The sequence below is a fragment of the Coregonus lavaretus genome (assembly GCF_964263955.1).
Source record: "Coregonus lavaretus genome assembly, chromosome: 18".
Classification (NCBI taxonomy): Eukaryota; Metazoa; Chordata; class Actinopteri; order Salmoniformes; family Salmonidae; genus Coregonus; species Coregonus lavaretus.
Window position 1 is genome coordinate 22,961,936 of NC_140005.1, and position 24,683 is coordinate 22,986,618.

At 41.7% G+C, this 24,683-nt stretch overlaps 1 protein-coding gene across 1 annotated transcript; it reads left to right on the forward strand.

Moving 5' to 3' along the window:
- Positions 1-176: 176 nt before the first annotated feature.
- Positions 177-10,893, forward strand: LOC311145799 (prospero homeobox protein 1-like). The gene is made up of 5 exons (XM_084182111.1): positions 177-263; positions 2,956-4,593; positions 6,423-6,530; positions 8,751-8,945; positions 10,241-10,893. Exons 2-5 carry the CDS (start codon positions 3,037-3,039, stop codon positions 10,406-10,408), a joined length of 2,028 nt encoding a protein of 675 aa, XP_084038237.1. The 5' UTR covers positions 177-263; positions 2,956-3,036; the 3' UTR covers positions 10,409-10,893.
- The last annotated feature ends 13,790 nt before the right edge of the window (positions 10,894-24,683 follow it).

A 24,683-nucleotide genomic window follows, 5' to 3' on the forward strand; every position in this document is an offset into this window, starting at 1 on the left:
CCTTAGACCGCTACATAGATTTGTTGTAAATTAGGGGAAAACATGATATATGAAACAACTAACTTGAGCTCAACTAATTTGCATTGAAGAGTTATTTTGAATGACAATCCTTTATATGCTTGTCTCTTTTCACTTTCCAAGTTGTTTGAGTCAACTCAGAGGCCACGCCTCTGTTTCTGTTTGATACATTGACAGTCGCTCCCGCACTCATCTCATCTCATCACTCTGCGTATAACCCGACCCGACTCTACTCAACATAACAGGTAAGGTCCGCATGCTTTGTGTTCTTTTACTTTGGGACATGCTCATGATGACAACCAATCCTAAATAACTCAGATGCATCCAGTATGAAAAATGTATGCACTCACTAAAACTGTAAGTTGCTCTGGATAAGAGCGTCTGCTAAATTACTAAAATGTAAAATCCTTAGTTTCAAAGATTTCATCAATGTTGAATACTGTACGTTTTTTTTTGTTTCTATCAATAATTCAGTGAATAAAGGCACGTTTATTTGGTATTTTATGGTGATGGTAGGCTAATTGATCAAACATTTGATAAACAAGAACTCTCAACTTATCTCATCATCAATGAGCACATATAGACTACTTTTCATTACAGATACAAGCTGCACTGTAACAGTTTGTAATGCTTGTCTTGTGAAAACATATTAATATTGATTATATTGATTATAATTTTATGGATAGTTTAGTCATTTCCATGCAGATTGATGTATAGGCTATTTGGTATTATGGTAGAATATCTTGCCTCGTTTAGGATTGATCCAAAGGAAAGTACTTCATAATGTACCTTTTATCATGAGTTGCCTAAAGAATAAGAGATATTAGATAGCCTTACCTTACTATATATTAAAGAGACTAGCCTTACTAAAAGTTGCAAGGAGGGTTTCCATCAAATAAAGAAGATGAAATAATTATGAAATAATCCTTCTTCAAACTGTAAATCAATCTGCTCTTCAGTCATATACCAGGTATACAATGTGGAATGTGCTGTAAATTATGACACCTGGGATATGTGCTGTTTGTGGAATATGAATGACTTCACTGTTTATTAAGGATGCCTAGTATTTCTATTTTTCTGTTGTTTTGTCCTCCTAGTGGTCAGAAGATGCTCTTTAGTTAGCTTTTATTGTGTTTTATCCCCTCATAAATTGTTATTGGAAAAAAATGATTCATGTTATTGGCTCTAGGCTTATGGTTATTTTGGACTTATATAAAACTAGAGATCTATGGTGTGAGGACTAGGTGAAATAGAAATATATCAAATGTGGATCTCTCATACACAAATTCATTGTTTTGTTTTTATAGACTGAAAGTCTGTCATTTGTAATGTGTAGTTAAAGGTGAATAAGTGGTCAATTCGAACCATGCATGTTTTCACCAGGATATATTTTTACTAGCCAACTTAACCTATTGTTTTTACAGAGATTTTAAAACAATGCATACATGGTCCACACATCGGAATAAAATCCACTTACTAAGAAACTACAATTTTACGCAATTGAGAGATGAAAAGATTAATTAATTTATTTTCCTCTTAATAATATACAGGTAACTGCCAAAATAAAGGAAACACCAACATAAAGTGTCTTAAAGGGGCGTTGGGCCACCATGAGCCAGAACAGCTTCAATGCACCTTGGCATAGATTCTACAAGTGTCTGGAACTATATTGGTGGGATGCTACACCATTCTTCCACGAGAAATTCCATAATTTGGTGTTTTGTTAATGGTGGTGGAAAATGCTGTCTCAGGCGCCGCTCCAGAATCTCCCATAAGTGTTCAATTGGGTTGAGATCTGTTGTCTGAGATGGCCATAGCATATGGTTTACATTGTTTTCATGCTCATCAAACCATTCAGTGATCACTCGTGCCCTGTGGATGGGGACATTGTCATCCTATGGGGGCATAGCCATGGTAGCCAAAATAATGGCCAAAATAATTCTCTGACAAGTATTTTTATACATGACCCTAAGCATGATGGGATGTTAATTGTTTAATTAACTCAGGAACCACAAGTGTGGAAGCACCAGCTTTCAATATACTTTGTATCCCTCATTTACTCAAGTGTTTCCATTATTTTGGCAGTTACATTTACATTGAACCTTTGTGTGGTTTTTCAGACTCTTTTCTTGCCTTTCATATACTGATTAAAGAATACATTTCATGAGTATACATTTGTTATTCTTTTTATCATTCATATTGACTATCTCCAACCCAAGATAAAAGGGAGACACAAGTGTGCACTCCCCTGTGCCTTGAGATCTTAGAGATTTCTCTTATAAATCTGAGGGTCATTTGACATTCCATGCTATAAATATGTAATAACAACTTTGTTAGCTGAGGCAGTCATTATAAGATCCCAGATTAAATGTAATGTTTAAAAAATTTGAGGCTATCGCATTATATTTTATACTATTTTAAATAATAGTTTTTTTTTCTGTGGTGGTGGACATCACTGTTTTAAGCTCCTAACACAGGTGTCATAAGCATAATGGAAGGATGAGATTATTGTTTCCCCCAAAATGACATAGATTCAATCAACTCTGTTGAATATAATTTAAGTGGCATGTAATAGAGAAATGAGGGAGAGCTGTCTACTATCAATCAATCAATCAATTTTATTTTATATAGCCCTTCTTACATCAGCTAATATCTCGAAGTGCTGTACAGAAACCCAGCCTAAAACCCCAAACAGCTAGTAATGCAGGTGTAGAAGCACCGAAGTGTTTAATAGCCGAAGTGTTCTGGTGCAAGTCCTCTGCTCTATGTTTTGTATGTTTAACTTGCACTTGTGCTTTCTACTTTCCCCAAAACATAACCATATGAATAAAAAATATTGTTAAGTGTGCTAGACTGTTCAGAGATATGCTGTGCTATAGATAGTGTACTGAATGAGAGATTTACGGTATATTCCTTTTTCCCCCTTTCCTTTTCTAGAGCAGTCTGTGATCCAGTCGTCTCATCCTGACTCACTCCAAGGTGTCCTGACACAGCTAGTAAAAAGGTTGCACAGTGAGCATGAACCTGAGCCTCCCTGACCAGAACATGCACAACCCCAGTGACGGCGGTCTGGAGGATAACAAGGCTGAGTTCATGATCCCCTGCTTCCGCAGAAACATGTACGATGAGCCTCTAATCTCATACTCCAATGGATCCATCATCTCTCACCTCCTGCGCAAAAACATCCACAACAAGAAGGCTCTGGACGAAAGCCACTTCTACCTACCCACATCGGCTGTCTCCAGCTCCACTATGGCTGACTCCAGTCAGGAGGACCAGAGCAGTGTCTCGTCCAAGGACAGCGCGGCAGAGTCTGCATCCCCAGGCAGGAACCTCTCGAACAGGGTCAGCCCTAAGGAGGACAGGCACCTGAGTGATCACCTCCAGGCCAAGCGTGCCCGTGTGGAGAACATCATCCGAGGCATGGCAGGGTCTCCCAACAGTAGGCTCCATGGGGACACTGAAAGGGCTGAGTCAGACACCAGGGAGGCTAGAGAGGCCTACAGGGAGAACAAACGCAAACAGAGGCTCCCCCAGCATCAGGAGCACAGTCTCAATGCGACAGCGCCGGCTAACAGAGGCAGCAGTAGCAGCAGCAGCAGTAGTAAGGATGAAGAGTTCCACAAGCTGAAGGTGCAGCTCCAGAGCATGCAGAGGCTCCTGAGACAGCTCCAGGAGAAGTTCTTGCAGGTTTATAACCAGGAAGACGCTGAGCGTGAAGACAGAGATGACACGGGCACAGCCAGCACTGCTGAAAAGGACGACACCACACCAAGAAAAGAGTCTGGGTTCATGTTCCGTATAAACATGGATGAGGAGTTAGAGAGGAAGCATGACAGTGCTAAAGGGGGCTGTAAGGACAGAGTGAAGACATACAGAAGTTATCTGACACATCAAAGGGAAGGCAAGAACCTACAGGAGACTCTGAAGCATGAGCTCTCCAAAGCGGTGAGTGAGAGTGTAGATAGGGTGTTCAAGAAACTCTCCTCCACGGGACTCAACCAGTCACCTCATCAGCGCATGTGTCACACCCCAGAGCACGTCATTATGGGAGCTGAGAGGAAGAGCCAGGTAGCCTGTAACCAGGAGCAATCACACACTGAGGAGCCAGTCAAACCCCAGGCTCTGGAGTACTATGAGAGCAGTGAGGCTCACAGTCCTGAGGATCAGACCGAGGCTCTGTCTCTAGTGGTCCTTAAGCCGCCCCTTAGGTCAGTTACCCCGACGGTGAAGAGGCCCTACCCCTTACACCAGTCTCCATTCCAGTTCAACTACAGCACACCTCTCCATGACAGTCAAATCCTGGAACACCTCCTCAAATACGGGCCACACACTAACTTCGGAGGTCTCCCATGCATGCCCCCATCCATGGACAGAACCTCCCCAAACTCGATGGAGCTGCCCTGGGATGCCATCACCATGAGGTCCAAAGTGACATCCAGCCACCTGGCCCACCACTCTCACCCATCAGGCCTGGGACCAGTGACCGTGGACAGTCTGTGTCTCCCTCACGTCAAGATGGAGTGTGGGGACCTGCAGAGCATGGCAGAGAGAAACTCCTACATGTCTCTCAATATATCCTTTTACTGGCATGAAAAATCTCTTACTGTCACAGTGGCCCAGTTAACCTCTGTAATTGCGTAGGATTTGATATAATTAATGGCTGTATGAATAAAATTGTATTATATTTTTTCCCACTAAGATGGCCTATAGAGCATTACATACACACTGAATCCTAAATGTTTAGTAATATTTTGTTATCTGATATATACCTTAGTATCCAGTACCTCAGTATTCAAACTACCTGTGTTTTGCCTTCCCAGTTGAACAATGACTTGTTGAGGTTCATTGCAGGATGAGCAGTTCCAGTAAAACAGACTTCAAGGAAACATTTTTCTTTGATCTCGCTAACCACAAAGAAAATTATAGCATCTTCTTTAATCTGAGCAGAGTAATGACTTTAAGTCTAGAAAAAGACAAATAAAAAGGAATACAAGGCTTTGATAAGAATTGTCCGGAACAAAAGCCAATTTTCAAAGGCAGAGAAAGCATCAGTTTCTGTCCAGGAAACAGTGCTTTTTTCAGACTTGAAAAGGTACAGAATATATTTCTCTATCATCAGTATGATAGGGGTGTATCTGAAAGGTCAGAGCTGAGTGCCTGTGGAAAGCAGAAGTGCCTCCCTACCAGAACACTTGTCTTCTTGAGCATACATACACAGCCATAAAAAAAAATATATGTTTATAAAGTACATGAATGAGTACATTTTCTAAATAATGTTTTTGCAAAATAGAGAGACAAGCAATCTAAGAAATATAATCCAGTGAGAGTATTTTCAACCACACCACTCTGCATTTTATCACAATGAACTCTATTATTATGTTAACTATAATGATAATTATTAATATAATAACATGATCATAAGCAGCATAATATGTATTATGTCCATAATCACTGTTATAGAAAAACATCTAATATTCCTTGGCTGCTGCTGTTCATCATTTTTCGAAAATCGGATACGTTATAGAGACATTACAGGTAAACTGTAGTAAGGCAGCTCCTGTGTGATATTTATTACAGCTACTGAAGAACTCAAAGCTATGTGAAGATCCTTAACATGGTCCGAAGTGGTCATTGTCCTTGGTTGTAAGTATCTGGAGAAGAATATTATCAGCTCTCTCTCTCATGGTATGCTTTATCTTTACTGTGCAATGAGCTATGGTTCTCTTTGAACAATTTCTCATCAATCTTTCATTCCAACTTCCTTATTTCAAGGTAGGATTCCCTAATAAATGTATGGTGTGCTGTAACCTGCTGATAAGGAAATATTAGCTAAGGCGTGGCTGTGGGCTACAGAGAGAAAGGCCTCTGAAGATCTAGTTGCATAGAAAAGTTGCATTGAGATATGATTTTATTTGTTACATGATGTATTTCATTTAATAAAACTAAATTGTTCCTCCCAAACTACTAATCTTTTACAGTTCAGAGGGATGATGTAAAACATAATTTATGAAAATACTATGCAGTGACATTTTTTAATTTTTTATGTTAAACAAGCAATTACTTTGATTAGTTTAATACAATTAAATAGCTGTAAAATGTCTTCAAAGATCAAGTAACTAGCTACTATTCAAAGCATTTTTTCAAACAATCACCATCACCACTGCTAAGCATTAGGTGTGTAAGAGCCGCAGTCACTAATTAAAATCCCTAATCTAATTCATAATGTTGTAGGGTCATTATTGACTCCCTGGTTACTGCAGAGCTGTTATTTAGTGTCATCCATTTTAACTGGAGACAGAAGCAACCTAGTATTCTAGTCCATTAACACTTTGTAAATTGTATTTGAACTGTATTGTGATTGTGATCGACTGACAATACTTGCGGCCTTAACACATTGACACATCCAGGAAGGTCTAACCCCCAACCATCTGAAGAAAGCTAAGCTGATGTTCTTCTACACCCGTTACCCCAGCTCCAATGTGCTGAAAACCTACTTTCCAGATGTCAAGGTAAGCAATCACAATATTATTTGTTCTATGTTCACCATATTTGCCTACAGAATACTTGTGGATGTATTTTTGGGACAGAATGAGAAGTGGGGTGGAGGAAGGAAACAAAAGAATACATGGTTTAGAAAAACAAAGCTGTTAAGCCAGTAGCATGTCCTGGGGCATAGGCCAGGGAGATAGAGAGGCATTATTTATTTAAAAAGCCACTCCAGTCAGCAAATGGAGTGACAAAAGCCTCTGTAATAAAGCTACTGTCATTTGGCGTCAACACAGGGCAGGTTTTAAACATGCAGGCAGGCAGGCAGGCTGTGAGGCGAGCACTGGGCCTAACCACAGCATCCTGTATGTCTGTGTGCCCTGTGTGTCTCCTCTCCTGTCTCCTCTCCTTGCAACATGGCCGGGACATGTCCTGCTGGAGCCTGTCTGTGTCTGGCCCTGGCCTCCACACTACTCTATCTGACCCCTAAGGTCATGGGGGAGGCCTGCAGCCAGCAGCCTACTGCGTCTCCTCCTTGCCCACGACCCTGTGGTGGGAAGTGGCACTGAACAAAAGACAGTTCTAATCCTGGTGTCTGATTCCATCCTATCAGGCAGAGTCATTGAGAGGGAAGCTTCCTTCTGTCCTTACACTGCGCTGCGGCTTTCTCACCATCCGATAACACCAGAGAAAAGAAACGTCTTTGATGCCTGCCCAGCCCTTGGGCGTTTTTTTTTCTTCTTTCTTTCTGGATGAAGAGATAGAATAAGAAGGCTAATGTCAAGACTGAGTTTAGAAATACACGGCTTTGACAGATGTTTTTTTTATTCAGTAAGTTGGTGGGAAAAGTTCAGAGCAATTAACGTTGAATAAAATGACAGACTAACGCGAAACATATCCATATACAATGCATACATAAATGTATTCTCTTGTGGAAGAAGAAAAAGAAAAAAAGAAGATATATATTTCAAATCAAATCAAATCAAATTTTATTTGCCACATGGGCTGAATACAACAGGTGTAGACATTACAGTGAAATGCTTACTTACAAGCCCTTAACCAACAATGCAGTTATTTTAAGAAAAAGTAAAATAAAAAAGTAGCAGCAGTAAAATAAAATAACAGTAGGGAGGCTATATACAGGGGGGTACCGGTACAGAGTCAATGTGCGGGGGCACCGGCTAGTCAAGGTAATTAAGGTAATATGTACATGTGGGTAGAGTTAAAGTGACTATGCATAGATAATAAACAGAGTAGCAGCAGCGTAAAAGAGGGGGATGGAGTGGGGTGGGGGGGCAGTGCAAATAGTCCAGGTAGCCATGATTAGCTGTTCAGGAGTCTTATGGCTTGGGGGTAGAAGCTGTTGAGAAGCCTTTTGGACCTAGACTTGGCGCTCCGGTACCGCTTGCCATGCGGTAGCAGAAAGAACTATCTATGACTAGGGTGGCTGGAGTCTTTGACAATTTTTAGGGGCTTCCTCTGACACCACCTGGTATAGAGGTCCTGGATGTCAGGAAGCTTGTCCCCAGTGATGTACTGGGCCGTACGCATTACCCACTGTAGTGCCTTGCGGTCGGAGGCCGAGCAGTTGCCATACCAGGCGGTGATGCAACCAGTCAGGATGCTCTCGATGGTGCAGCTGTAGAACTTTTTGAGGATCTGAGGACCCATGCCAAATCTTTCAGTCTCCTGAGGGGGAATAGGCTTTGTCGTGCCGTCTTCACGACTGTCTTGGTGTGTTTGGACCATGATAGTTTGTTGGTGATGTGGACACCAAGGAACTTGAAGCTCTCAACCTGTTCCACTACAGCCCGATGAGAATGAGGATGAGGGTGTGCTCAGTCCTCTTTTTTTTCCCTGTAGTCCACAATCATCTCCTTTGTCTTGATCACGTTGAGGGAGAGGTTGTTATCCTGGCCCCACACGGCCAGGTCTCTGACCTCCTCCCTATAGGCTGTCTCATCGTTGTTGGTGATTAGGCCAACTTGATATCAAGATGTTCTGAAAAAAAACCTATGGGTAAAAACTGTGTCATAGTTATTTTTCATTGCCTCCAACACCATCATTAAGTTTGCCGACGACACAGTTTAGATTTGAAAGTCAATAATGAAAAATAACTATGACACAGTTTTTACCCATAGGTTTTTTTTCCGAACATCTTGATATCAAGTTGATCATGATTTGGTTGATAAAGACAAAATCAGGCCATCTTCTCAAACTTGTTGTCGATCTTGTGTCTCCAGTTCAATCGCTGCATCACGTCTCAGCTCATCAAGTGGTTCAGTAACTTCCGGGAGTTCTACTACATCCAGATGGAGAAGTTTGCCCGCCAGGCCATAGTGGACGGGGTCACCGATGTGAAAGACATGTCCATCAGCAGAGACTCTGAGCTGTTCAGAGCCCTCAACATGCACTACAACAAAGCCAATGACTTCCAGGTAAGTCAAAATACTTGTATCTTACCATATGGTCAGCTCCTCCCCTGGTATCCAATGTAACTATATACTTTATATAAGCTTGTCAATGTTTTTCCATGACTTTTAAATGATTAGATATTACATTAACATTCTCCCTTTCCAAAGTAAATTGAGCGAATTATGTTTATGTATGGGAACCGTGTGTTCATTCTGCTTTCATCAGCACTCCTCAGTTTATGCAGCCAATTCTGTGTTTTTTGTCCTGAGAGATACAATTGGAAACTACAATTTGTATTAAAGTGAGCTAAACAATAAAGTTGTTTTGGCATGAATGTGATATATTGTGTGTGTGATGTAATATAAATGTAATATACCTTCTTTAGCATATCAGAGAACTTCTCACAGAAACCTGGGTGTTAAATGTTCCTGGTCTGGTCAGCTATTTCCTACCTCTATGGTTCTGGTCTGGTCAGCTGGTCAGCTACCTCCTACCTCTGTGATTTTGGTCTGGTCAGCTAACTCCTACCTCTGTGGTTGTGGTCACATATGACCGTGTCCTTGCCCTGACCCATGTGTCACTCTGCACCTGTGGCTTCACAGCCTTTGCTGCCATTATCTAAACTCTAGAGTGATGCGTTATCAAACTGTGGGAAGAGGAAGCCGCAGAATCCCACTAAAATAACTCGGGATTAGAGGACCAGTACGCCTGAGCGAGGCTCAGATTGCTACTGATGCGGAATGCTGAGAAAGACGCTGTAAATTCCGAGGGAGAAGGCTATTTGGTGGGAAAGAGCCGAGACAAATTTCTTTACCTTGGGACCAAGACATTCCTTTCCCAGGGATGCTTTGTGTTGGGAGATGAGGGCAAAGAAAAATAAGTTATGCCAACAACTGGACTGTTAGCTGGTCTATGGGAAATAATGGCACCGGATAGATCCTTGTCCCAGCATCCAAGCCTCGATCTGATGATCTTTGTTGGGAGCGGAGTGAAATTCCTGGGAAAGCTTGGTGCTTTCTCTCTTTCCAAACAGTTAAGTTCAAGGCAACAAGGCTTCAAATTCAAAGCAGAATCCCACCACAGAAGGCTAATGATTCGGACATTGTATTTGTTTTATGAGCACAGAGAACAAGAAGCTGTCTGTTTTTGAAAAACATGCACCAGTAATGTAAATTAATGAGAGAACACACTTACCATCCACTGTAGTGGTTTGCACTCACAACATCAAAGCTCTTAGATCTTTGTTGCTACCAGTGCAGGTGATTATGATGATACTTGACTTTAAGCACAACATTGTGTTTGATCCCTCTACCAACAGGTTCCTGAGAGATTCCTTGAGGTTTCTGAAATTACTCTTCAAGAGTTTTTCAGCGCCATTTCAACTGCTAAAGATTCTGACCCCTCTTGGAAGAAGGCAATCTACAAGGTAATCTGTAAGCTGGACAGTGATGTCCCAGATGAGTTCAAATCATCCACTTGCCTATAGACAGAGCAAGCAAAAGCCATGCTCAAGGAAGGAAGGACATTTTCAAGTCATGCAATGACAATAAGTGCTGATTTTAAGACGTTGCCAATGAATTGGATTTTAGTGAGGAAATTCTGGAAAAAAATATGATGTTATATATTACATATTATACGCTGCAGGAGCCTACTTATGGCACACACTTTTTACCGTCTCAGTCAACACATTATAACACTGCTTCAGCTCGCTCCTATGAGTTTTTGGTAACAGTTTACTTGACACCAAGTGTCATAACACGTTACCACACGGTTGTCATAATATGTCATAACAGCTGAAATAACCTGTCATAACCTGTCATAATATGGTCATAACACTGCAATGACCCATATATTTATACCTGTTGTGACATACACTACCAGTCAAACGTTTGGTCACACCTACTCATTCAAGGGTTTTTCTTTATTTTTACTATTTTTTACATTGTATAATAATAGTGAAGAAATAACACATATGGAATCATGTAGTAACCAAAAAAGTGTTAAACAAATCAAAATATATTGTATATTTGAGATTCTTCAAATAGCCACCCTTTGCCTTGATTGAGTGTCTTTGCACACTCTTGGCATTCTCTCAACCAGCTTCATGATGTAGTCACCTGGAATGCATTTCAATTAACAGGTGTGCCTTCTTAAAAGTTCATTTGTGGAATTTCTTTCCTTCTTAATGCGTTTGAGCCAATCAGTTGTGTTGTGACAAGGTAGCGGGGTATACAGAAGATAGCCCTATTTGGTAAAAGACCAAGTCCATATTATGGCAAGAACAGCTCAAATAAGCAAAGAGAAATGACAGTCCATCATTACTTTAAGACATGAAGGTCAGTCAATCCAGAACATTTCAAGAACTTTGAAAGTTTCTTCAAGTGCAGTCGCAAAAACCATCAATCGCTATGATGGAACTGGCTAACATGAAAACCGCCACAGGAATGGAAGACCCAGAGTTACCTCTGCTGCAGAGGATAAGTTCATTAGAGTTACCAGCCTCAGAAATTGCAGCCCAAATAAATGCTTCACAGAGTTCAAGTCACAGACACATCTCAACATCAACTGTTTACAGGGGACTGCGTGAATCAGGCCTTCATGGTCAAATTGCTGCAAAGAGACCACTACTAAAGGACACAAATAAGAAGAGACCTGCTTGGGCCAAGAAACACGAGCAATGGTCATTAGACTGGTGGAAATGTGTCCTTTGGTCTGGAGTCCAAATTGGAGATTTTTGGTTCCAACCGCCGTGTCTTTGTGAGACGCGGTGTGGGTGAACGGATGATCTCTGCATGTGTAGTTCCCACCGTAAAGCATGGAGGAGGAGGTGTTATGGTGTGGGGGTGCTTTGCTGGTGACACTGTCTGTGATTTATTTAGAATTCAAGGCACACTTAACCAGCATGGCTACCACAGCATTCTGCAGCGATACGCCATGCCATCTGGTTTGGGCTTAGTGGGACTATCATATGTTTTTCAACAGGACAATCACCCAACACACCTCCAGGCTGTGTAAGGGCTATTTGACCAAGAAGGAGAGTGATGGAGTGCTGCATCAGATGACCTGGCCTCCACAATCCCCCGACCTCAACCCAATTGAGATGGTTTGGGATGAGTCGGACGGCAGAGTGAAGGAAAAGCAGCCAACAAGTGCTCAGCATATGTGGGAACTCCTTCAAGACTGTTGGAAAAGCATTCCAGGTGAAGCTGGTTGAGCGAATGCCAAGAGTGTGCAAAGCTGTCATCAAGGCAAAGGGTGTCTATTTGAAGAATCTCAAATATAAAATATATTTTGATTTGTTTAACACTTTTTTGGTTCCTACATGATTCCATATGTGTTATTTCATAGTTTTGATGACTTCACTATTATTCTACAATGTAGAAAATAGTAAAAATAAAGAAAAACCCTTGAATGAGTAGGTGTGTCCAAACTTTTGACTGGTACTGTATATTGCGTTATTTTCTGGCTGGTTATGACACCTACATAATAGTGTCAAAACCTACCACATTTGTTTTTTCCCTGCCAAGAAGTATCCTTTCGTTTTAAAGTTTGTTTCTTAAATCCTTTGTTGTTGTTATGAGTTCTTTACAGTCATGTATTTTTAAAAATATTTTTCTAATAACTTCTAGGAAATATACTTTATGACACTGTCATGAAGTATTATGACCATCCTGTGTCACTTTACTTGGACTAAGAAAATACACTTTATAACACTGTCAAGAAGCATTATAACCATCATAATCATATAAGCCAGATAGGCCTATCACGTACATGCCCTTATATCAGTCATCAGTCAAAAAGAGGGTGTCTTGTCCTGCTCCTGAAATCTGCTCCTGCATTCATCCCAGTCATCATCAACAGAGCATTGGGGTAGGTGCATGTTTGACATCAATGTGTGCACAATTACAATGATAATTTAATATGGTCAATTAAAAATATATATATAGATATTTAACATAAACATACTGTTGACACGTAGGCTATGGTGTAATTGAATGTTTTGCCTTGTGTGGTAGGTTTTTGGGGTTTTGACACTCTTATGTAGGTGTCATAACCAGCCATAGAATAACTCAATATATGGCACAACAGGTCTAAATATATGTGTCATGACATTGTTATGACCAAATTATAACAGGTTATGACAAGTTATGTCAGCTGTTATGACATATGATAGGGTTATATAGTGGTCCTCTGTAGCTCAGCTGGTAGAGCACGGCGCTTGTAACGCCAGGGTAGTGGGTTCGATCCCCGGGACCACCCATACGTAAAAATGTTTGCACACATGACTGTAAGTCGCTTTGAATAAAAGCGTCTGCTAAATGGCATATTATTATTATATTATGACCAGGTGTCAAGTAAAGTGTTACCAAGTTTTTTTAAAGACTTAGCTGAGAGCAGATAGTATTACTGTGTCTTTGTGTAACCATATGGATTCAATTGATGCAAGATGTAGTTGAATGTTTGTAGATTTACTGATATTTAAATGCAGTGTGATATTTAAATGCATTCAATACTGTAGTGTGCTTGCTAGGTCTGGTAGACTTACAAGTGTTAAGATATTTGTACTTTTTATACATATTTTACTTATGCTTCCTCAATGGACATGCGGTTTTGGATGATTTAATTGTCTTTATAGGTGAGAGAAATATTCATTCGTATCAAGTGTTTTATGTAAATGTAAATACGCTAGAATTACATTTGGATACTCTAAAGTGTTTAAGCCCACATATATTAACCTAATAACATGTAAACGGCAGGTAGCTTAGTGGTTAAGAGCGTTGTGCCAGTAACCGAAAGGTCGCTGGTTCTAATCCCCGAGCCGACTAGGTGAAAAAACCTGTCGATGTGCAAGGCACTTAACCCTAATTGCTCCTGTAAGTCGCTCTGGATAAGAGCGTCTGCCAAATGACCAATTTAAATATTGCAAATGAAGAGAAAATCACATGTACAAAAAAAGCTATGTTTGTTTTGTGCCTATTACTATAGTCTATGGTCTACTGTCAACTTACTTCCATAGACATCATATTTTGAGTGGTTATTTGAAAGTCCAGTTGATAGAATAAAGCTGCACTAAAACTTCATCTTGGGATGTCTTGTTTTGTTATAACTGATTGTAAGTCGCTCTGGGTGAGTGTCTATTAAAATTACTTAAATGTAAACAAGCACAATTTTATTTTATTGAATTATTTCACCATTAATTTCAGGCCTCACAAACATTTAGTAAATATAATTTATATTTTTAATACTAATGTTTCCAACAACCCATAGAAAGTATTATGCCTAAATTCTGAGCCACTAAGGTGCCTCTAATCCATGTCATAAAGACAGCTGTTCAAAGTCCTACAAACTATGTTGCTCACATTGTTCACTGAAGCCAATACAAGTCGACTTTCTAAGGCCTGCATTCATTCTGCGGGCAGCGCGGATGCGAACAACTGCCATGTCTTAAAAACAGACACAATGCATTCCCTCCTAATGAGTAATGCCCAATGTGACCTCATATCAGAGTTGTGCCACCAAAGCAAAATTCCACAAACCCGTTGACTTTTTCTTCCAGGCACCGGCCCGCTCAAAGCGTGTTAATCACTTTACAAACCCACACACGCTCACACACACACATACACACACTATGACACCACAACTATGAATGGCGTGGTTCCTCTCCCTGTTATCTGATAGAGAGCCGCCTGCAGTTAGCTCAATGCAAGCCTTTCAACTTCAAACCTGACATGATATTCAGCCATGATGATTGATTATAAATCTATCAAAAGACTATCAATAAAATATCCTTAAATGTATGAATAAACATGCTGTAGCTACAGCTTTGACTTCTTATAAACATAAATTAATAGAAAGGAAAAGGAAATACAAAAGGAGACTGTGAGAGTTGAAGCTTTTCATTAAAGTAGACTGTTTCATGTTAATGTGTTAAATTATTTAGACAATTCACAAAACAAACATTGAATTGGAAAACCTGCTAGGCACCCAAGCACCAATTACATCTGAAATGACAACGTTAAAGAAATTAAAACATTAGTTTCATTAGCTTCATGAGGAGGAGTGGAGAATACCAACCTAGGTAATCATTTAATAGACATTTCTTTTCAATTAGATCATCTTCCTCTGTAAATTTATTTAAAATGTCAACTAAATTAAAAATCCACCGGTTGAACCAAAGTGCTTTGTTCAAATCAATTTGTTTTGACATTTTCAGTACAAGACTTGGTAATGTCTGATATGATCAAAGAAAACAAAAATAATTGTCTCAAATGTCCAACTGCCCCCAGGGTTTACAATGCTAAAGCTCCCATTGTGACAACATAGAAATAGGAAGGTAAAGAGGTCAATTGAACTCCACCAAAACAATGGAATTGCCATGGAAACGCGTGGGGGAAAGGGGTGTAGGGGAAAGATCCTGAATCGTCTCATTGCCCCCCAGCAAAATTAGCCTACATTTAGGCTACAGTTTATATGTGTATTTCACACTATGTTCAGATAAAAATCAGAGTATAATGCTTGTTGGATGTCAACCCCAACACTTGTTCATGTCATCATCACTAATCAACTTCATTACAGTTAAAAACGACTTTGACTACCACCACCGATTTCTGTATGCTAGCTATGCTAACCAGTTTATATTAATAGGAGTTAGCATTTAGCAGTCACTTCTTCTAAACCTGAAAAGGGGCAACTTCTTGTTTTTATTTAAAAAAATTCTCCCCCTTCCCCTTTTTTTACACTCCAAAAAGAAACGTATACATATGAACAACAATTTACAGACACACACAAACAATAACTACATCTCATCTGCCTAGACCCACATGCTCACAGCCCATCCCTAGTGCCTGCAAAATCTAATGATTTATTATTGAAATATTGAAATAGCATGGGCGACCGAGAAAAACAAATGGAATCAAATGTATCGGTCGCCCATGCAATTTCAATAATTCAATAATAAATCATCAGATTTTTCCATTGTATCAATGATGGCGGATTGATTGACTTCCAAGTTTTTAGTATGTGTTTTTTCAAGATGAGTGATGAGAAGAGAATCATCCAGCCCATTGGGTATCCTACTACACCCCCATATGCCATGTCTTGAAATATGCAGACTGTTACGCCCTGGCCGTGAGAGGCCTGTTGTCTTTAGTTGGTTTGGTCAGGGTGTGAGTTTCTATGTTCTATATTCTATGTTTACGTTCTAGTTAGTCTATTTCTATGTTTCAGTTCTAGGTTGTGTGTCTATGTTTGGCCGGGTGTGATTCCCAATCAGAGACAGCTGTCGCTCGTTGTCTCTGATTGGGGATCATACTTAAGTAGCCTGTTTGCCTACCTTAATTGTGGGATCTTGTTCCGTGTTAGGCTTGTATGTTTATAGCCTGAGGACTTCATGTTACGTTGTTTCTTGTTTTGTTTATGTTTATTGAGTTAAATAAACATGTACGCTTTTCACGCTGCACCTTGGTCTGACCCGTCTCTCAACGTTCGTGACAGAAGATCCCACCGCAGAAGGACCAAGCAGCGTGCCCAGAAGGAGCAAACGCCTGGTACTCAACGGGAGGCTACGTTGGTAGATGTCCTCCTCGGTTGGGGGAGAATCACCGAGGAGGAGGCCGTCCGTTACGGTAAGGCAATGAAGGAGGAAGCCCGGGTAGGAGAGGATCAACGGCGACATCAACGAAGCCGGCCGACGAGGAAGCCCAAGAAGCAGCCCCAAGAAAATGTTGAGGGGGGGCTCACGGGGTGGACGACGAGGCAGCAGGAGGCCGGGAAAGGGCTGACTAGTGAGGAGGAGGCCGCTATTTTAGAGGTTCTCCAAGACCTGCGGATCGAGAGAGAGGAGCCCCGACCACTGCACCTGGTGGGGTTCCAGTTGGAGTCCCTACGACCATGGGAACAGGAATGGGAACAGTTTTACACTGAGGAATCGGAGGATGACGACGACGATGAGTTTCTGTTCCATAACTCGTGGGGGCTCCCGGAGGAGTCCTCACTGGAGGAGGATTGGGCGCGAAGAGCGAGGGACTGGAACAGTTGTCCATATCCAATGGCAGTTCCCTGCCCGGTATGTCCTGTGCCTTCTTCTCGCACCAAACCAGTAGTGCGTGTTCCCAGTCCGGCACGGCCCGTTCCAGGACAGGAACACGCACCTAAAATGGAGTCAGCAGGTACAGCCGGTCCGTCCGGTTCTTGCGAGGAACGTATCCAACGGCAGGCGAGCAGGATCCAGGCGCTCGGCAGCGCAATGGTGCGTGGTGAGTACATTGGAGCGATGGGAGAGAGGTGGCGTTTCTACACCTCCTCCAACCACACAACTCACCCGACCTCCAGTCTCCTGCAGGGAGCACTTTAGCGTGTCGGTGCCCAGTCAGGGGCCGGCAACCATCCCAACGACCGGTTTGGAAACCACTTCTGCGTTGGTGCCCATGGTGGGCACGACGTACAGCCCCGTTTTGGAGCAGGAGCTCCTAAACGTGTCGGTGCCCAGTCTGGGGCCGGCAACCAGTCCTATTACAGGCTGGAAATTTCCTCTGCGTCGGTGCCCAGGCTGGGCACGCCGTTTAGTCCTGCTCCAGAAATGGGGATGGAGACGGGTCCGGAGGTTTTCTCCACTCCAGAGCCAGAGCAGACCGCTCCACTGGTGCCTGATCCAGCTCCGGTCGGTTGCTCCACTCCGGAACCAGAGCAGTCCGCTCCACCGGTGCCCAGTCCAGCTCCGGTCAGCGGCTCCATTCCGGAGTCAGAGCATTCCGCTCCACCGGGGTCCAGTCCAGCTCTGGTCAGCGGCTCCATTCCGGAGGCAGAGCAGTCCGCTCCACCGGGGTCCAGTCCAGCTCCGGTCAGCGGATCCAGTCTGGAGCCAGAGCAATCTGCTCCACCGGCACCTGATCCAGCTCTGGTCAGCGGCTCCATTCCGGAGACAGAGCAATCCGCTCCACCGGTGCCCAGTCCAGCTCCGGTCAGCGGCTCCACTCCGGAGCCAGAGCAGTCCGCTCCACCGGTGCCCAGTCCAGCTCCGGTCAGCGGTTCCACTCCGGAGCCAGAGCAATCCGCTCCATCGGCACCTGATCCAGCTCCGGTCAGCGGCTCCATTCCGGAGCCAGAGCAGTCCGCTCCACCGGTGCCCAGTCCAGCTCCGGTCAGCGGCTCCACTCCGGAGCCAGAGTAGTCCGCTCCACCGGTGCCCAGTTCAGCTCCGGTCAGCGGCTCCACTCCGGAGCCAGAGCAGTCCTCTCCACTAGTGCGTGTATCCAGTCCAGTACAGCCTGTACCTGCTCACCGCACCAAACCAGTGGTGTGTGTATCCAGTCCGGTAAGCCCCATACCTGCTCCCCGCACCAACCCAGTGGTGCACGTATCCAGTCCGGTACGGTCCGTGCCAGCTCCTCGCACCAAACCAGTGGTGCGCGTCTCCAGTCCGGCACGACCCGTTCCTGCTCCTCGCACCAGACCTGTGGTGCGGGTCTCCAGTCCGGCCCGGCCCGTTCCTGCTCCTCGCACCAGACCTGTGGTGCGTGTCCCCAGTCCGGCCCAGCCCGTTCCTGCTCCTCGCACCAGACCTGTGGTGCGTGTCTCCAGTCCGGCCCGGCCCATTCCTGCTCCTCGCACCAGATCAGTGGTGCGTGTCCCCAGTCCGGCCAGGCCTGTTCCACCGGTGCCTGGTCCAGCAACAGTCAGCGGCTCCACTCCGGAGTCAGAGCAGTCAGCTCCACCAGGGTCCAGTTCAGCTCCGTTCAGCGGCTCCACTCCAGACCCAGAAGTCAGCCCCTCTCCAGGGTCGGGGCCTCCCACACCAGGGTCCAGACAGGGCTTGGTGCATAGTGGGGGGATTGCCGATCCAGGCCCAGACGTCAGCCCATCTCCAGGTTCGAGGTCTCCCTCACCAGGGTCCAGACAGGGCTTGGTGCATCGTGGGGGGATTGCCGATCCAGGTCCAGACGTCAGCACCTCTCCAGGTTCGGGGTCTCCCACACCAGGGTCCAGACAGGGCTTGGTGCATCGTGGGAGGAAGGAGAGGGGAAGCATCGCGCCGAGGTCCAGACCAGACCAGGGGCGCAACGGGGAGGCAGAGAGGAAAAGCCGGATCCGCCTCCGAGGCTGAAAGCCCACCCGGACCCTCACCTAATGAGTCAGGTTGGTGCGGCCGGAGTACGCACCTTTGGGGGGGGTACTGTCACGCCCTGGCCGTGAGAGGCCTGTTGTCTTTAGTTGGTTTGGTCAGGGCGTGAGTTTCTATATTCTATGTTTACGTTCTAGTTAGTCTATTTCTATGTTTCAGTTCTAGGTTGTGTGTCTATGTTTGGCCGGGTGTGATTCCCAATCAGAGACAGCTGTCGCTCGTTGTCTCTGATTGGGGATCATACTTAAGTAGCCTGTTTGCCTACCTTAGTTGTGGGATCTTGTTCCGTATTAGGCTTGTATGTTTATAGCCTGAGGACTTCACGTTACGTTGTTTCTTGTTTTGTTTATGTTTATTGAGTTAAATAAACATGTACGCTTTTCACGCTGCACCTTGGTCTGACCCGTCTCTCAACGTTCGTGACACAGACAGACAGATTAAAAGTAAATTTACATTGTAATACTTCTGACAACCAACTTTCTAGCTCTGCCCACAACTTCCGGACTTTATAACATTCCCAGAAAGCATTGATTATTGAGTCACTATTAGTTTTACACTTGAGACATGACTCTGCCTGTAGATTCTGTGAATTTTGTCTCTTGTATAACAAATTATATAGATGAGTTTATACTGGATTAAGTGTACCTTTTTGTTAACTTTAATTTCGTTAGTATGCTCCAACTTTCCCTCCATCTTGTGTCAACATCGGTTCTTTTTAAGTCTTGGATCCAATAGTTTTTTTTCTTGGAGATTGTCAGTCGGATATGCTCTCTGCATGGTTTTGTATACAGTGGGGAAAAAAGTATTTAGTCAGCCACCAATTGTGCAAGTTCTCCCACTTAAAAATATGAGAGAGGCCTGTAATTTTCATCATAGGTACACGTCAACTATGACAGACAAAATGATAATTTTTTTTCCAGAAAATCACATTGTAGGATTTTTAATGAATTTATTTGCAAATGATGGTGGAAAATAAGTATTTGGTCAATAACAAAAGTTTCTCAATACTTTGTTATATACCCTTTGTTGGCAATGACACAGGTCAAACATTTTCTGTAAGTCTTCACAAGGTTTTCACACACTGTTGCTGGTATTTTGGCCCATTCCTCCATGCAGATCTCCTCTAGAGCAGTGATGTTTTGATGTGCTGTCGCTGGGCAACACAGACTTTCAACTCCCTCCAAAGATTTTCTATGGGGTTGAGATCTGGAGACTGGCTAGGCCACTCCAGGACCTTGAAATGCTTCTTACGAAGCCACTCCTTCGTTACCCGGGCGGTGTGTTTGGGATCATTGTCATGCTGAAAGACCAAGCCACGTTTCATCTTCAATGCCCTTGCTGATGGAAGGAGGTTTTCACTCAAAATCTCACGATACATGGCCCCATTCATTCTTTCCTTTACACGGATCAGTCGTCCTGGTCCCTTTGCAGAAAAACAGCCCCAAAGCATGATGTTTCCACCCCCATGCTTCACAGTAGGTATGGTGTTCTTTGGATGCAACTCAGCATTCTTTGTCCTCCAAACACGACGAGTTGAGTTTTTACCAAAAAGTTCTATTTTGGTTTCATCTGACCATATGACATTCTCCCAATCCTCTTCTGGATCATCCAAATGCACTCTAGCAAACTTCAGACGGGCCTGGACATGTACTGGCTTAAGCAGGGGGACACGTCTGGCACTGCATGATTTGAGTCCCTGGCGGCGTAGTGTGTTACTGATGGTAGGCTTTGTTACTTTGGTCACAGCTCTCTGCAGGTCAATTCACTAGGTCCCCCCGTGTGGTTCTGGGATTTTTGCTCACCGTTCTTGTGATCATTTTGACCCCACGGGGTGAGATCTTGCGTGGAGCCCCAGATCGAGGGAGATTATCAGTGGTCTTGTATGTCTTCCATTTCCTAATAATTGCTCCCACAGTTGATTTCTTCAAACCAAGCTGCTTACCTATTGCAGATTCAGTCTTCCCAGCCTGGTGCAGGTCTACAATTTTGTTTCTGGTGTCCTTTAATAGCTCTTTGGTCTTGGCCATAGTGGAGTTTGGAGTGTGACTGTTTGAGCTTGTGGACAGGTGTCTTTTATACTGATAACAAGTTCAAACAGGTGCCATTAATACAGGTAACGAGTGGAGGACAGAGGAGCCTCTTAAAGAAGAAGTTACAGGTCTGTGAGAGCCAGAAATCTTGCTTGTTTGTAGGTGACCAAATGCTTATTTTCAACCATAATTTGCAAATAAATTCATTAAAAATCCTACAATGTGATTTTCTGGATTTTTTTTTCTCTATTTGTTTGTCATAGTTGACGTGTACCTATGATGAAAATTACAGGCCTCTCTCATCTTTTTAAGTGGGAGAACTTGCACAATTGGTGGCTGACTAAATACTTTTTCCCCCCACTGTATCTTCCCTATCATATGAACATCATTTTCTGACTCAAATAAGATTCCCTCAAGGTTGAACTGATGTCCAAAAGATTTCAAATCGACGTTTCGTGATATGTAACTTTTAAGTTGCATGTATTTAAAACGATCTACATTGGTCAGTCCAAAAGTACTTTTTAATTCTGTCATGGAAATAAATGCATTTTCAGTTTCTATGCCTTTAGTTTTCGATGTGGACCAATTTATCTGTGAATTCTGAAAAGATATCCAAGTATTGTTTGATAAGGTTATGTTTTTAGGGAGTGATATTGTTTCTTGTAGAATACGTTTCATTTTCTTCCATGTTGTTATAATGTTCTTAACTATGAAGATAAAGCTTTGCTTTATCCATTGAAAATAGAAGTAAAAATATTCTGGGGATGAGCATGCCTATCTTCAATATGTACCCATTGTTCCTCTCTAGTGCATTTAAAGCTGTAATATATAACTTTTTGGGCGACCTGACCAAATACACATATATATGTAAGTTATAGATCTGTCATTCTCATTGAAAGCAAGTCTAAGAAGCAGTAGATATGGTCCTCTGTAGCTCAATTGGTAGAGCATGGCGCTTGTAATGCCAGGGTAGTGGGTTCAATCCCCGGGACCACCCATACGTAAAAATGTATGCACACATGACTGTAAGTCGCTTTGGATAAAAGCGTCTGCTAAATGGCATATTACATATAATTATTATATGTTCTATGTACGCTATTTCTATGATTCCCGGTCTTAAGTTTCATTTTTGAATGTTTTACTTTCTGTTTTGTACACCAGCTTCAAACAGCTGAAAATACAATATATTTGGTTATGGAAAATATATTTCACAGGGGTTTAGATGGTACAATTATTCTCTACACTATACTTGCTTGTTTTGTCACATAAAGTGAAATTAGGCAAACTATTAGAATTTTAGCAACCATGAAATGGCGGAGCGATTTCTGCATAGTGCATCTTTAACTATATGTTCAAGTAAAAGCCTTGGGTAGGGAGTTGATACAGGTTAAAACCACCCTCAGACTTAGAAAGATGTAAAACTTTCCTTTTTATTCTATGAATTGCATTTGATATAAAGTCTGTTATCACCTAGTATACTTTTTTAAAGAATGTCTTCGAAAGGGGTAATTGCTATTACTGAAAATAAATACAACATTCTAAAGAGGTTTATTCTACCTGTAAGATTTATGGGAAGATTATTCCATTTAATTAGATCTGCTTTCATATTGTTGAGTAATGAGGAATAAAGTTATCATTATATATTTGTATTTTGTTGTCACTTTTTAAGCATCCTAAATATTTTGTGGTCCACTTAAAGGATTGCTGTACATCGTGAGTTATTCTCTTTCTTTTTCCTATTGCCATTATTTTCTGATTTTTCCACTTTAATTTTATAACCTGAGATTTTTTTAGCATTCTGAAAGTATTTTTTAGCAAAGGGGGCATTGAGTTTTCAATATTGGTCAGGTATATCAGGCATTCACCTGCAAATAAGTTTAGTTTATATTCATGTTTACCAATACTGATACCTGTTACGTTTGGGTCTTGTCTAATTCTTTCAGCAAGCAGTTCAATTACCAGTGCAAACAGGAGGGGGGAGAGGGGATATCCCTGTATTGTGCCCCTTTTCTAAATCAATTTAATCAGATAATGTATTATTTGTGTATATTTTTGCTTTACAACATTTATACAATATTTTTAGAAAATGTATTATTGCAGCTGGAAAGTTGAAAGCTTCCAAAATGTTGAATAGAAAGGGCCATTCAAGACTGTCAAAAGCCTTTTCCGTATCAACAGACATTATTGATTAATCTATATCTTGTTTTTTGGGGTATTGTATTAAAATAAAAAATGGTTATTGTATTTGTTTGTGTCTATTTTTAATAAACCCTGTTGGATTGATATGTATCACGTCTGGTAAGACCTTTGCCATTCTATTACTTATAAGCTTTGTTATTATTTTATTGTCACAATGTATTCAACTTATAGGTCTATAATCAGCAGGGGACTCTCTAGATTTTCCTGGTTTTAATATAACTGAAAAATCTGTTTGATACATGGAACTAGGAAGTACTGAATTGAGTGAGGTGTGTTGTCATTTGTGTAAATAGGGGGGCTACTTTGTCCCAAAATATTGAATAGAATTCTATGGGAAAGCCATCCATTCCTGGTGCTTTTCTCCTGCTAATGTTTTAACAGTATATAATATCTATTCTTGGGTGATCTCTGTTTTTAGTGATATTTTTTTGGTCTGCTGATAGTTGATTCAAAGTTGTTGAGTCTAAGAAGGCAATTCAACCATTGTTTAATTCTAATTAATATAAATGTTCATATAAACGTTTTAAATGGTCATTAATCGCATTGTTGTTTCTAATTACTGCTTTTGTAACTTTATCTTTAAAAATTATAACTGGTTTAGCATGTATTTGTTTTGTGAGAGCTGTGAGATATTTACCAGGTTTATTTGCCATTAAATAGTATGCTTTATTTCAGTTTAACCTGTAGTCGTTGGCTCTCTTCAGAAGTAAAAGTTTGTATTCCTGCTTAAGTTCAGAAATTGTATTTTCTTCTTTACCTTGTAAAGATTTTTTATGGACTTTTTCTAAGATATTGATTCATTTTCCTTTTTCCTTAATTTTAATTTCTAAATCAGATTTAACTTTGACCGAGTATGAGATTATCATTCCCCTAATGTACGCCTTAAAGGCATCCCAAATAATATCCAGGTCGGCTTTTCTCTGTCCTCTATGTCTAAAATTGTAATGGTAAAGGTTTAAATTTTTTCCTTTGTGTATTTAATACATTTCGGGTCCAGAAGATGCGCTTTGTTCATTCTCCAAATTCTGTTGCTAAACATATTTTATATTGGTGTAATTAAACATAAAACAGTCATAGAATGATCGATATCACTATATCATTCATTTTTTAATTGTTTAGTGCATTTTTGTAAATAAAAATGTAGTCAATTCTTGAATATCTTTTCTTACTTTGATAAAAAAAAGGAATAGTATTTTGTAGTTGGGAATAGTAATCTTCAGGTGTCCTGTAAATTATTTGTAGAGATAAAAAATGTCTGCCTCTTCGGAGACCCCCTAAATGTGCCTTTTTTATTACTACCTCTGTCTATCTTATGGAATGTATGATTTAGGTCACCTGCTAAAATAATAGTTCCTGTCTGGATTGAATCTATATAATATCTTGAAAAGTTCTAAATATTATGCAGCGAAAAC